The 13,023-nt window shown below is 39.9% G+C and overlaps 1 protein-coding gene across 3 annotated transcripts in view; it reads left to right on the top strand.

Moving 5' to 3' along the window:
• RNF13 (ring finger protein 13) overlaps nt 1-11,997 on the top strand; it is a 45,931-nt gene extending 33,934 nt beyond the window's left edge. Inside the window, exons 5-6 of one of the 3 annotated variants that reach the window (XM_004379193.2) lie at nt 9,761-9,841; nt 10,136-11,989. In XM_004379193.2, coding sequence (XP_004379250.1) covers nt 9,761-9,841; nt 10,136-10,500 — 446 coding nt within the window. In that variant the 3' untranslated portion in view covers nt 10,501-11,989. Of the gene's footprint in view, nt 1-9,760; nt 9,842-10,135 lie in introns of all 3 variants that reach the window. The other 2 variants (XM_023733906.1, XM_023733908.1) reach the window with 2 other exon arrangements.
• The last annotated feature ends 1,026 nt before the right edge of the window (nt 11,998-13,023 follow it).

Here is a 13,023-nt window from a genome sequence, read left to right as displayed (position 1 = left end):
TAAGTAAATTATAGTTTCTAATACATAGAATACTATGTAATCATTTACAATTATATTTTCAAAAATTAATCCTCTCATTCATTTAGTTAAGTATTTATCGAGTACCTATTATGTGTTAGGGTCGCTGTGAGTTGGAATCGACAGCAATGGGTATTATGTGTTAGGCACTCACTGGACCTGTGGGCATTCAGCAGTAAATAAGACAGAGTAGATCTGCCCCATAGGGTTTCCAGAGAGCGGCTGGTGGATTTGAACTGCTGACCTTTTGGTTAGCAGCCGAGCTCTTAACCACTGACCCACCAGGGCTTCTTGTGAGGACGACAAGGGTTGATTTGTGTAGTGAGCTTAGCATGGTGTTTGGCACATAAGTAAGCACTCAGTGAGTATTTCAGCTGATGTTACTACTATTAGTCCTATTACTGTTACTCCTACTACTAAGACTAGTATTACTGCTACTGCTGTTACTGTTTACTACTTCATGCCATCTTGGGTATATATGTGAGTTTCTGTAGATCATTTACTTACCTAGGAGTGAAACTGCTAAGTCACAGAGTATATAGATCATCACATTTACAACACAGTGCCAAAGTGATCTCCAAAGTGTTTGTACCAATTTCCCCTCCCTCCAGAGGTATATGAGCATTCCTGATACTTTGCACGCTTCCAGGTCAGTCCATTACCCTTGGAAAGTTTTAGGCCTGTTTTACATGGTATCTTGATTCAGTATTTTAGCACCAACAAAATTATTTGTTATTGCTATTAGCATTTTATAGAAAAATATTTTTTAAAAATATTGTTCTGAAATAACATATACATTAAGTGACTTATACAGTAAATTCTAGATTTAGATAACCAGTCGTGTATTTAGAGCACAGTTGTAAATACTTGCTGTGCTCTAGGCTTTAGACATTGGGGCTTCGGTCGTGAATATAAATTAAGAAGGAACTGTCAAATTTCAAGTTTTTTAATAAAACTTACCAGAAGGTAACACCACAGGATTTCTTTAAATATTGAATTAATAGATACAGTTTAGAAAAAAAAAATTAATGAATCTTTTCATGACTTTCTAATACATAATGAGGTGGACCTTATATTTTTTAATTGTCTACATCCTACATCTTGCAGATACTTTTCTTTGCATAAGTTGTATTATTTTTAATTTTTATAAAACATTCATATGTAACACGGTAATTAGTGGGAACTCAGATATTTGCCCCAAATTATAGTTAAGCCACAAACCACTTAAATTCAGTTACACTGGTCCTAAAAATATGACTTTCACTCACCAGAAACTGTTAACAGAGTTGCAGACCTTTGCTGTTACACCCTCTGTTTTATCTACTTAGAGACACAATGTTTTTACATAGTTTTCAGTTTGTAATTGTCATGGATTGAACTGTGTCCCCCAGAAAATGTGTGTAACAATTTGGCTGGGCCATGATTCCCAGAATTGTGTGGTTGGCCTCCATTTTGTAATTGTAATTTTATGTTAAAGAGGATTAGAGTGGAATTGTAATACCACCCTTACTAAGGTCACATGCCTGATCCAATGTAAAGGGAGTTTCCCTGGGGTGTGGCCTGCACCACGTTTTCTCTCTCAAGAGATAAAAGGAAAGGGAAGCAAGCAGAGAGTTGGGGACCTCATACCATCAAGAAAGCAGTGCCAGGAGTAGAGCGCGTCCTTTGGACTGGGGTCCCTGCACCGAGAAGCTCCCAGTCCAGGGGAACATTGATGAGAAGGCCGACAGAGAGAGAAAGGCTTCTTCTGGAGCCGATGCCCTGAGTTTGGACTTGTAGCCTACTTTCCTGTGAAGAAATAAATTTCTCTTTGTGAAAGCCATCCACTTGTGGTCTTTCTGTTGTAGCAGCACTAGATGACTAAGACAGTAATTAATCCATGGTGAGCCAAGTTCTATGAAACTGAGAACCAGTCACTGAATGGATGAATTTCCTCTTAAAAGTAGCAGATTAAACATATTTTGATAGATGTTATTGTTTGAAAAAGTCATATTGTTTTGTCATAATTTTGCCTCTTTTCCACTTTCCTTTCATGCTTGTAGCAAACACTGGCCTCAGAGCAACGCTTCTCAGAGAATTAATACCAACAGTGACATTTTAAATGTACAGATCACCACCCAACACCTAATGATTCAGAATTTCTAGGGGAGAAATAGGAACACCTGTATTTTTATAAGCCCCGTAATTTATTCTGAGAATCATTTACATGTAAGAATAAAGTAAAAACTCTACTTCAGCATGCCCTGCGGACCTTATGCTCTGACTCCCGCTCACCAGCGCCGGTCATCCTCTGCTCTTCTCTTCCTTGCTTCCTACATTGTAGCCTGATGAGCTACTTCCTGTGCAGCATGCATACGTATGTGTAGAGTCTTTGGCTTTTAATTCCTTTACTGCTTTGGAACCTGGACGTCTCAATTCCTTTCAGCTCTGCTTCAGTACAGTTTGTGGTACCTAACAGCACTTAATCTATGTTTGCCAGATAAATAAGTCAATGTATGTCTAGTACTATAATGGACACTTCAGGAAACTTACAAGGAAGACGATGTGGCCCAAATTCTCAAGGAATTTACAGTCCAGTGGAGCTAGGGCAAATGTAAATTTATATAGTTCTATGGAGAGTATGGGTGCCCTGGTGGCGCAGTGGTTAAGAGATCGGCTGCTAACCAAAATGTCGGCAGTTGGAATCCCAAACTCTATGGGGCAGTTCTACTCTGTCCTTTAGGGTCACTAGGAGTTGGAATCAACTCGCCGACAACAAGTTTGGTTTTTGTTTTATGGAGAGTGATGACTTTCCATCCCAGTCATGTATTTCTTATATTACAGTAGATTGTGTGGTCCAGTGAGGAAGAGCAGGTCTTTTAAGCCATTTCTGCAGAGATAACATTTTATTCTCACACACCATAGTCTAAGTAAGCTGCACATTTGTGCAGGCGATTAGTCTTTGGCAGTAGTTACACAACGTTTCAGGATAAAATGTACTCACAAAACATTCAGCATCTCTTTAATATTTAATTTACCAGTTGTTAGTTTTAAAAAAAAATCATCAGCATGTGTAGTTGATTTGCCTCCATTTCCTCCCCTCCTTTTATCTGATGCATCTTCATAATGTCATACGGCCCATTTAAAAATCAGGAAATAACCGTCACTTGAATGGAATACATCAGCTTTGATTCATCCCTCTCTCTTATTACCCATATGGAGTCACCAAACCCAGTTCGTTACTCTTTACAAAATGAATATTGGATCTGATCACTTCTCTCCCTTCTCGTTGTCATTGCATCCTGCAAGCCCACATCAGCTTATTACTTGAATTCTAAGAGGGCCAAACAGAAAGTCAGTCTTGTTTTTAGACCTACCTCTGCATCCCACACCCCCGTCCCCACAGCGTGCCGATGAAGAGTTTTTAAGATGTTGTTTTCATACAGCAGTCATCCCTTTGCTTGAAAGCTTTCAGCTGGCCTCTGCTGTCTACAAGATCACATCAGAGTCCTCATCTGGGCATTCAGAGCTTCTCATGTTTGGTTCCACCATACTCATCCAAACTCATTTTCCACTGCTCCTTGTTTTTAACCCAACATAACCTTGACTTTGCCATGCTTATTTCTTCTTTGCAAATGTTCTTCAATTGTTTACTCCCCCAACAATGTCTTTTACTCCTTACTTTTTCTAAACCCAGTTTATCTTTAAGGCCTGGCCCTAGTTCCTCTCTGAGAACTCCTCTCTAACACCTCCTGGTGCAGTGAGCTCTTCCTCCTTGGGTGTCTTCTGATCATCAGTAGACACAGTATCTGATACTGCACTGTGAGAAGATTCTAGTCTATAAAGTACTTTGTTATATGTTGTCTTGAGAGTTGGCTGGCATATTCAACATTGAATTTGGAATGTATGATACAAGGCCAGTCAGGCTCTATGTAGAATGCATCTACATTATGCAAAAGTGTTCAGCTTTTTATACTTAGACCTCTGTGATTAGATCTGATCTTCTGCTGTGGATTAGCAGTTGGAGGTAAAAATCAGGATTTCCTGGGAATAACGTGTTATTATTCATACATTCCTTCAATAAGTATCTCCTGAGTGCTTTTGCTGTGTACCAGGCACTGTTCTAGGCACCGGGAAAACAGCAGTAAATAAAACAGACAAAATTCCTGTGCTTTTGTGGAGCTTAGTGGAGGCAGACAAATATGAGATAAAATCATGTAGTGCAATGAAGGGAAGTACGTGCTGAGTGATGGGGAGAAGAGATGCTATTTTAGATAAGGCAGGAAGCACCTCTCTGAGAAAGACACTTCAAACAGATCTGAAGGAAGCGAGGGAATAAGCGGTGGGAGTGTGTGTGGGTGAACACTGCAGGCAGAGGAACAGCAAGCACGGAAGCCTGGAAGGAGCCGTGTGTTTGACTTCTTCAGGGAGCAGCCTGAGGCTTTGCACAAGTGTAAGATGCTAAAAGTTAGCACTTTCACATTTACCAGACTTCGGGGACATGACTGTCTTAAATCTCCCTGGCTGTCTTACTGATCTTCACATTTGCAGCTTTCAGCAGTGTTCATGCTGATTAATATTTAAGCGATTTAGTATTGACGTAGCCATTTCTAGCACATGTAGGATAATAATAGCTTTTTAGATGTTTTGTTTCTGAAGCAGCCAGCTTCTTATAAATTCTTCATTACTCATTATTGCCCTCAAAAATAGCTCTTAAGTTGAAATTGTGGTTTCCAGGGTTTCCTGCGTCATTCAGTTCCTGTATTTCTCCAAGTCTGTACCCACATGGGCTGGTTAGCACACACCGTGATTGCTAACAGATGGACAACCCTTATGCTTTCACTGAGCAGCCCCGCTACCAGGCACTGCAGGCAGGTCCTCTGGGAGCCGTGTCCCTTGCCCCGGTAGTGTGTGACAGAGCCAGATCCCGGAAACACAAGTGATAAAAATCGGTGTTATATCTGAAGTTTTAAGTTACCAGGCAGTTTTCCTTTATAGCTTAGTCACTGAGATTTTCGCAAGAAAATATGTATAGGAGAAAGATTTTTATTTCGGAGATTGGAAAAAAGCAACATAGCATTTTATAGAAGATTGCATAAAAATGGGGCAATACTTAATTTTTATACTTTTTATAACCACACTTAAATGACTTTAATCCAGTCTTGGAGCCCTGGTAGCAATACTTAATTTTTATACTTTTTATAACCACACTTAAATGACTTTAATCCAGTCTTGGAGCCCTGGTAACACAGTGATTAACAGCTCAAAAGGTCAGCAGTTTGAATCCACCAACCGCTCCTTGGAAACCCTCTGGGGCAGTTCTACTCTGTCCTGTAGAGTCACTATGAGTCAGAATTGACTCAATTGCAACAGTTTTGGTTTTTAATCCAATCTTTTAAGTAAATACAGGTACTTTTGCCCAGAGCTTGAAAATAATCAGTAAAGATTCTCAGAGAAATCTGGCTTTAAAAATATTTTATTCTGTTGTCTTTTGTTCAGATTTCTTGGAAACTGGTATGAAGGAGGGGGGAAAAGAATATAAGATCCATTTCTATTTGCTAGAAAAAGCTGTCATTGTTTTCTTTACGAGCAAAAGCAAAGGCGCTTTCTCTACCAGGACAGTAATATTTGCTTTGAAGCTCATGAATTCACTGAGTCATCTTCCCTAGGCTTATTATTTATAATAATGTATATAACATTAAGTGTCATTATCTCTCATGAAATTTATATGTATTTAGTCCTGACTGTTCAATCTCTTTTAAGAAGTCTATTCTGGTTGACTTAAGGTCTGAACTGTTGTTGGGTGCTGTCAAGTCGATTCCGACTCATAGCGACCCTATAGGACAAAGTAGAACTGCCCCATAGGGTTTCCTAGCTGTAATCTTTACGGGAACGGATCACCAGGTCTTTTCTCCTGTGGAGCCACTGGGTGGGATCAAACTACCAGCCTTTTGGTTAGCAGCCAAGCACTTGACCGTTGCACCACCAGGGCTCCCAAAGTCTGAACTAATTTTTTATAAAACTGAACAGTTAACCTCTGCATCCATTTGTTTACAGTTTGTTTACACTATGACTAGATTATTCCAGACGAGCTTGGTTTTCAGTCATCTCTAAATGGTGACTCCTCTCTCTATACCTGATTTTATGTCCAGATTGTTTTTGTTACAGCATGGCCAAACACTCCTTCCCTCCTTTCGTATTTAGGGAGTTCAAAGACTGAAAGAAGGCCAGTGTGGTTGAAGCATAAGGAGTGAAGGGCAGACCAAAGAAGACGAGGTCGGAGAGGTCAGATCTTACACTTATACAGAGGGTGTGATGAGGAGCCCAGATTTATTCAGCGTGAGATAGAGAGCCATTTAAACAGGGTCGATATGTTCTGGCTGTGGAGAAACAGCAGGAGCAGGAACAGATACAAGGGAGACCAGAGAGGTGGCTCTTGCAGTTGTCGTTGTTAGTTGCCATAAATCAGCTCTGACTCATGGCAACTCCACGTACATCAATACAAAACGCTGCCCAGTCTTGCACCACCTTCACCACTGTTGGTATGCTTGAGTCCATTGTTATGGACACAGTGTACTTCGAGTGCCTGCCAACCTAGGGGGCCCATCTTCCAACATATATCACAGTCTTCTGTTGTGATCCAAAGGGTTTTCACTAATTTTTAGAAGCAGATTGCCAGGCCTTTGTTCCTCATCTTAAGTCTGGAAGCTCCGCTGAAACCTGATGGGTGACCCTGTGGTATTTGAAATACTAGTGGCATAGCTTCTAGCATCATAGTAATGTGCAAGTCACCACAGTACAACAAACTAAAAGACTGATCCAGGCTACTGGACCAGAGTAACTGAGGGATGGAAAGAAGAGGCCAGATTCAGGATTTGTTTTGCAGATGAAAGTTTGCAGGACTTGGTAACAGGTTGACTATGCCCAGGCTGCCTTGGGGTCTTTGTGTGATTGCTATTCTGATGGGCCAGTGCCTTTGCTGGGCCTCACGTAGGTTTTGGGCTTGAAATGTACTGGAATGGGGAAAAACGGGGGAGGAACAGGGTGAGAAGGGGGAGTCAAAGTTCTACCCACCTAAATAAACAATATTCCCAGATTGATGAGACTTTACAGGTGATGTCATGAAATTTTTCTGAACCTTTATTTAAATAACAGTAATGCTGAAAATCTTCCAGAGGCATTTCCATATTGTTTCACATAACAGACAAGAATCTTACCCCTCCCACAACGTCTGCACACCGTACCCGCTCGTGAGTTAGCAAAGGCTTTGTTTGATAAAGCCCAGAGGGGTTTATACCAGGGTTTCTCAACATTAGCACTGTTGACATTTTGGACTGGATAGATCTTTGTTGTGGGCGCTGTCCGGTACACTGTAGTATAACCCCCCCCCCCAGTTGTGTCTACCAGAAATGTCTCCAGGCATTGCCAAATGTCCTTGGAAGGCAGAAATCGCCCAATTGAGAACTACTAGCTTATGCTAAGCAACAGAACTTCCTAACAGTGCTAATATTAACTGACATTTATTGAAACTCTTCTGTTACGGGAACCAGTAGGCTATTGGCTAATTTTTAAGATCTGCTAAATTTGTAAATCATGAAGTACATAAATGCCTTATCTTTAACAAATGTATACATCCCCTCAGCAATTGGTTGATACTGGGTTGCAGTCTTCTTTGAATATGAATCTGCTGACTTGATTTCCAAGTTGTCATGGTACCTCATGCACTTTCTACCATTTCTAGTTTCAGGTACTTTAAAGTGGTGCAAGAACTGGATTCTGCTTTCATTTTGCTTTTTATTGATAAATATAAGTTTGCCCAGTCTCTTGCAGGTGTCTCACCATACCTAACTTAACATTTGGCCCTGGGGTGGGGTGCAGGGGAAACAACTAGCTTGTACTCAGTGTTTCTAATACATTCAACGTAGCTGGCAAATAAAACCGGAAGTCTTTTACACACAGTTCATGGGCTGCTGAATACTTAATTACATGATTACCCTGCATACAACAGTTAGGCTCAGTGACCGTGACAGCTAGGTCTCTGTAAGCAGACAGTTCATCTGGTGGGACAGAAGCACACGGGTATTAGAGAGCAGCCTCTGAGCCATGGTCCTCAGGGTACCACATTCTTGAGAGCCAGTGTGCCAGCCAGTCAGGCCAGTGTTACCAGGTAGAGACTGGTTAAGAGGTACAGTACGTGCCAAGCATCACATAAAGTACTCTACGTACTCGGACCATCTCCTTTAATCCTCAACCCTAGAACATAGGTATGTTCATGTTTTTGTTTTGCCTTTGAGAAAACTGAAATGGAAAGACACTAAGTGTCTTGCACAGGGTTACACAGCTAATTAGAAATAAATGGACAGCCTGCGAAGCCAGACATTCTGACGTGTGCTTTCATCCCAAGTCCAAGGCTGTGGGTGTTAGCTCTGCAGAGCACTAGGCTCGCGTCTGGTCCACGATCACAGATGACATCTTTGAATCCTGACCTGGCATCGTCAAAGTGCTGTGTCAAGAAACTGTGGAGAGATCAGTGTAAACCCATCACTTAGAACAATTCAGAGGACAGGAAAGCTCAGTGACTCTGAGCATCACTTCCATTCATTCAGGGATAACTCAGACAAAATGCTGTTAGCTTCCTATTGCTGCCCGAACAAATTATCACAAATTAGTGGCTTAAAAACACCACAAACTTATTTTCTTACAATTCTGGTAGGTTAAAAGTCTGACAAAGATCTCACTAGGCTAAAATGAAGGTGCTGGCAGGGCTGCGTTCCTTTTTGGGCAGAATCCGTTTGCCTTTTCCAGCTTCAAGAGGCCACCCGCGTTCCTTGGCTTGTGATCCTCTCCTCCATCTTCAGAGCAGTAACAGTCCATCTCCAGTTCTTCCCAAATCACATCTGCCTCTGACTCGGAACCCTTCTGCCACCCCCTTCTACTTTGAATGTCCCTTGTGATTACAGTGGCTTCACCTGCATAATTCAGGCTAATCTCCCTAACTACCTTCAGGTCACCTGATTAGCAGCTTGAATTCCACCTGCAACCTTAATTGTCCTTTGCCATGTAACATATTCACAGGTTTCAGGGACTATTATAAATTCCACAGTAAGACAAAATGGCAGTGACATTAATACTCATCATGTATGAAGTACTATGTGCCTGGCCCTTTGCACACATTATCTCATTTAATGCCCACAACCCTTCAAGGCAGATAGAACATTTTTACAGATAAAAAACTGGGTGTCACAGGCTAAGTAACTTGCCAAGCACCAAAGAACTGGTAAATGTTGGGACTGAGATTGGAAGTCCAGTGTGTCTCATTCCAAATCTGCTTTTATTTGCTAATAAAAACATTTGAGTATGTTCTAACGTTTCCATCTTTATTTAAAAATAACCCAGAGACTTTTAAGAAATTTAAATAATAAAATTGTGTTCTCTTTGGCATAAAATATTTCAAAACTAGCATTTGAATAGTTATAGAAAGCATTAATGGAAATACCATTCTTTGTATAAAAACCTTTTGCAAAGATAATAAGGTAAATAAATTTGACATCCATTTTTAATTGCCCATTTTACGTAAAAGGTTAATTATTTAAATGAGAAGTTCAGGTCCTTGAACAGTTATGCAGCTCTCTGGGTCTGACAGAAAACAAAAAGCGTAACTAAATCAAAAAGGCATTTAAAATAACTGTTGGAGGAAGACCTAACTTGAAAAGTCTGCAGAGACTACTGCTCGACATCTTTGATTTACTGCTTTCTGTTACAGGAGATGAGTATGATGTGTGTGCCATCTGTCTGGATGAATATGAAGATGGAGACAAGCTCCGAATCCTTCCCTGTTCCCACGGTATGAGTAATTACAGGCTGCTTTACATTTATTTTACGTACAGAGTAACTGACATTTAGGATCGTATTTGGGGGAAGAGACAGAAGAGTTCTCAGCATGCCACCAGCCAGGCGCTGTACTAATCAGTGGTCTCACTGAAGGACACATGCGTAGTCAGAAACACATTCCAACCTTCTTGTCCTGTTCCTGCCTGCAGATGGATCAGAGGAACGCTGAGCAAACACGGCGAGAGTAAACGGTAATGCGCTCACCCACAGCACTCTCAACTAAAAGGTGTGTATTTTGCTTCCACAGCTTATCACTGCAAGTGTGTAGACCCTTGGCTAACTAAAACCAAAAAAACCTGTCCGGTCTGCAAGCAAAAAGTTGTTCCTTCTCAAGGCGACTCAGACTCTGACACTGACAGCAGTCAAGAAGAAAACGAAGTGTCGGAACACACGCCTTTACTCAGACCTCTGGCCTCTGTCAGCACTCAGTCGTTTGGGGCTTTGTCAGAATCCCGCTCACATCAGAACGTGACAGAATCTTCTGACTATGAGGAAGATGACAATGAAGACACCGACAGCAGTGACGCAGAAAACGGAATTAATGAACACAGTGTTGTGGTCCAACTGCAGCCTGATGGTGAACGGGATCACAACATAGCAAATACCGTTTGACCCTCAGAGGGGGATTGGTTTATTTCTCTTTAAAATTCTATATAGGTATGTAATTTGACTTTTTTTCTCCTTTGGCTCCCTTCAGAGATTTCTGTAGAAATAACTCACTTTTTAGTATTCTACAGTTTAATCAGATTATGGAAATGGCTTTTTGATCCAGTATTTGTCTGCAGGAGTGTACTTCATTTCACTAATAAGTAGTAATACAAAGGTGCCGTAACTCACGCACCAACTCTCCTTTTGGAATGAAAAATAGCCAAAACATTAAAGAAAAAAAAATTCCTCCGTATAGCTTGCAATAAAGACCTAGACCACAGTATGCAAACTTGGTTTACACACAAGGTCAGTGCCGCTGCTGCCTAGCATGAGCTAAGCCAACGCCCCCGTCCGTAGTTACCTAGTTGTTGAATTGGCATTATCTTTGTTCTGGTATTTCTCCAAATTGCCATCATTCATGAGAGGTGGCAAGGTAATTTACTATGTTTCCTCCTATCAGCCCTACAGAGAAAAAGATGTACTCAAAGCTTTTTCCTTCCTGTTCTCAAGCAGTCTTGTCCTGGCGGCAGTGTTCCATACTAGTGCAGGTATCACAGAAACGTTGAAGGTTCTTAATACTATAGTGTTACGTCTGAACTTGGTTCAGCAACTAATGTCTCTGGACTTTGCTCACTGAATGTCAGTATCCTTTGGGTTTCCTGTGGTTGTGATCAAAGAAAAAAGAAAACTAAAAATACCGAACTTCAGTAACTGTTTATACTCAGACCATATATACCTCTTAATAAAGAGCATCTTATGCTAATTAGCCCTGCTAAACTCTGTACAGAGGAAATTCCTCAAGTATTGGATTTGAAAATGATGTATTTTAACAATGTATTACAAAAAGATAAATTATACATCATTGTAACTATGTAGAAAATAATAGACTAAATGAATAATCAAAATGTTCAGAATTTTTATATGGCCTTGTAAGGGGAGTTTGAATGTTAATAAACATGTTTTCCACGTTAAGAACCAACAAATGTTTTACTGTAGTGTTACTTACCTCATTAGCCTTATTAATATGCACAGTGCTGTAAAGGTATGACTGAGGTCAGATAAAATAAATACACATCATCTTAGAATTTTATACACGGTAACTGCTCACAATTAGGTAACCCCTAAGAAAGGTAAGACTGTAGCCAAAATTATTCCACCAATAGAGTACATTGTGGTATACCCTGTTGTAAATTATGGTACATCTTTACAGGAGACTGGGCAATGGTTAATATAAAGTGAATAAAAGCATGTTATAGAATAAGTATATGAGGTGTATGGGCCTTCTGTTATAAAATATAGTTAAGAAGAAAGGATTGGAATTTTCACTTTCTGAATTGTTTTTTTAAAAAAAAAAACAAAAACTTTATAATCAGCAAAAAGAAGAAAGTTATTTCCACTTTGGAAAATAAAAGGTTGACTTCAACATCACTGTCTGATACCACTCCACCCCCAGCCCCCTCTTTTATTTTATAAAATACAGACCTGAGAAACAGGGTATCAAACAATTTTCTTTCAGAAAATCTTTTAAGGAGAGTTTACCATGGTAGTTAAATGAAGCTTTGGGATTTGATGTACTTGTATGGTCCTGACCTTTCTAATCCTGTGTGGTCATCTGCATAGTTTCATTTACCCAAGGCAGGGTGTGAGAACAAAACATGGAGCCCCATGCTGGCAGACAAATGCACAGTAAGCACTCACTGTTCACAGTAATCATTAGAACAGTAGCATCATACCTAAACCAGAAACATTTTAAAAGGAAAAAAGGTTACAAGTCGTGGTTGTATGGAACCACATATTACATGTTGAATTCCCTCAGCCCTGAATCCACAGTTCAGATCAAGGTCCTGGTTCATTTTAAATGATTACTTTCAGTTGTAAAAAAAATTTATAAAGTGTCATACTTAACAGCACTGCTTAGAATTGTTACTAGTTCTCTTAATATTCACTTAAGATGTTTTATAGTTCCTTCATGATGGTATAACTACCATATAGCTTTTTGAATAGGACATTAAGTACAATTAAAATCCTATAAAAAGAAAACCTTCCTCATTTAAAAACTTTCCAATTATGAAAGTAGTATTACTTCAACACTGGAAATCAAAACAGTCACCTAGAAACTTACCCGAGATATATTTATCATCTCAATACACTGCCTTCAGAAGTATGTATATAAAAAAATGTGTATTTTACACTGTTGTATTTACACTGTGTGTAAAATCTGTTTATATCCTCATATAACATTCAGTGGTGAGCATTTCCTCGTGTCCATTCTTCAATAACTCATCCTATGGATATTCAATCATTTACACAACCCACATGCCTCAAAGTTGAACTTTGTTGGAGGTTTCCCAGTTATTATAAGTAATACTGTGTGATGGACTTTAGGTATATAAATTTGTATAGCTCACTTTCCTTATGCTAAATCCGAGGAACTAAGAAATACGCCAAGTATAATGTGTATAGTTGTCACAACTGTTTTTGCTAATG

The sequence above is a fragment of the Trichechus manatus genome, unplaced genomic scaffold, assembly GCF_000243295.1.
Source record: "Trichechus manatus latirostris isolate Lorelei unplaced genomic scaffold, TriManLat1.0 scaffold00062, whole genome shotgun sequence".
Classification (NCBI taxonomy): Eukaryota; Metazoa; Chordata; class Mammalia; order Sirenia; family Trichechidae; genus Trichechus; species Trichechus manatus.
The sequence above is the reverse complement of the archived record's forward strand: the minus strand, read 5'-3'. Positions and strand labels throughout refer to the sequence as shown.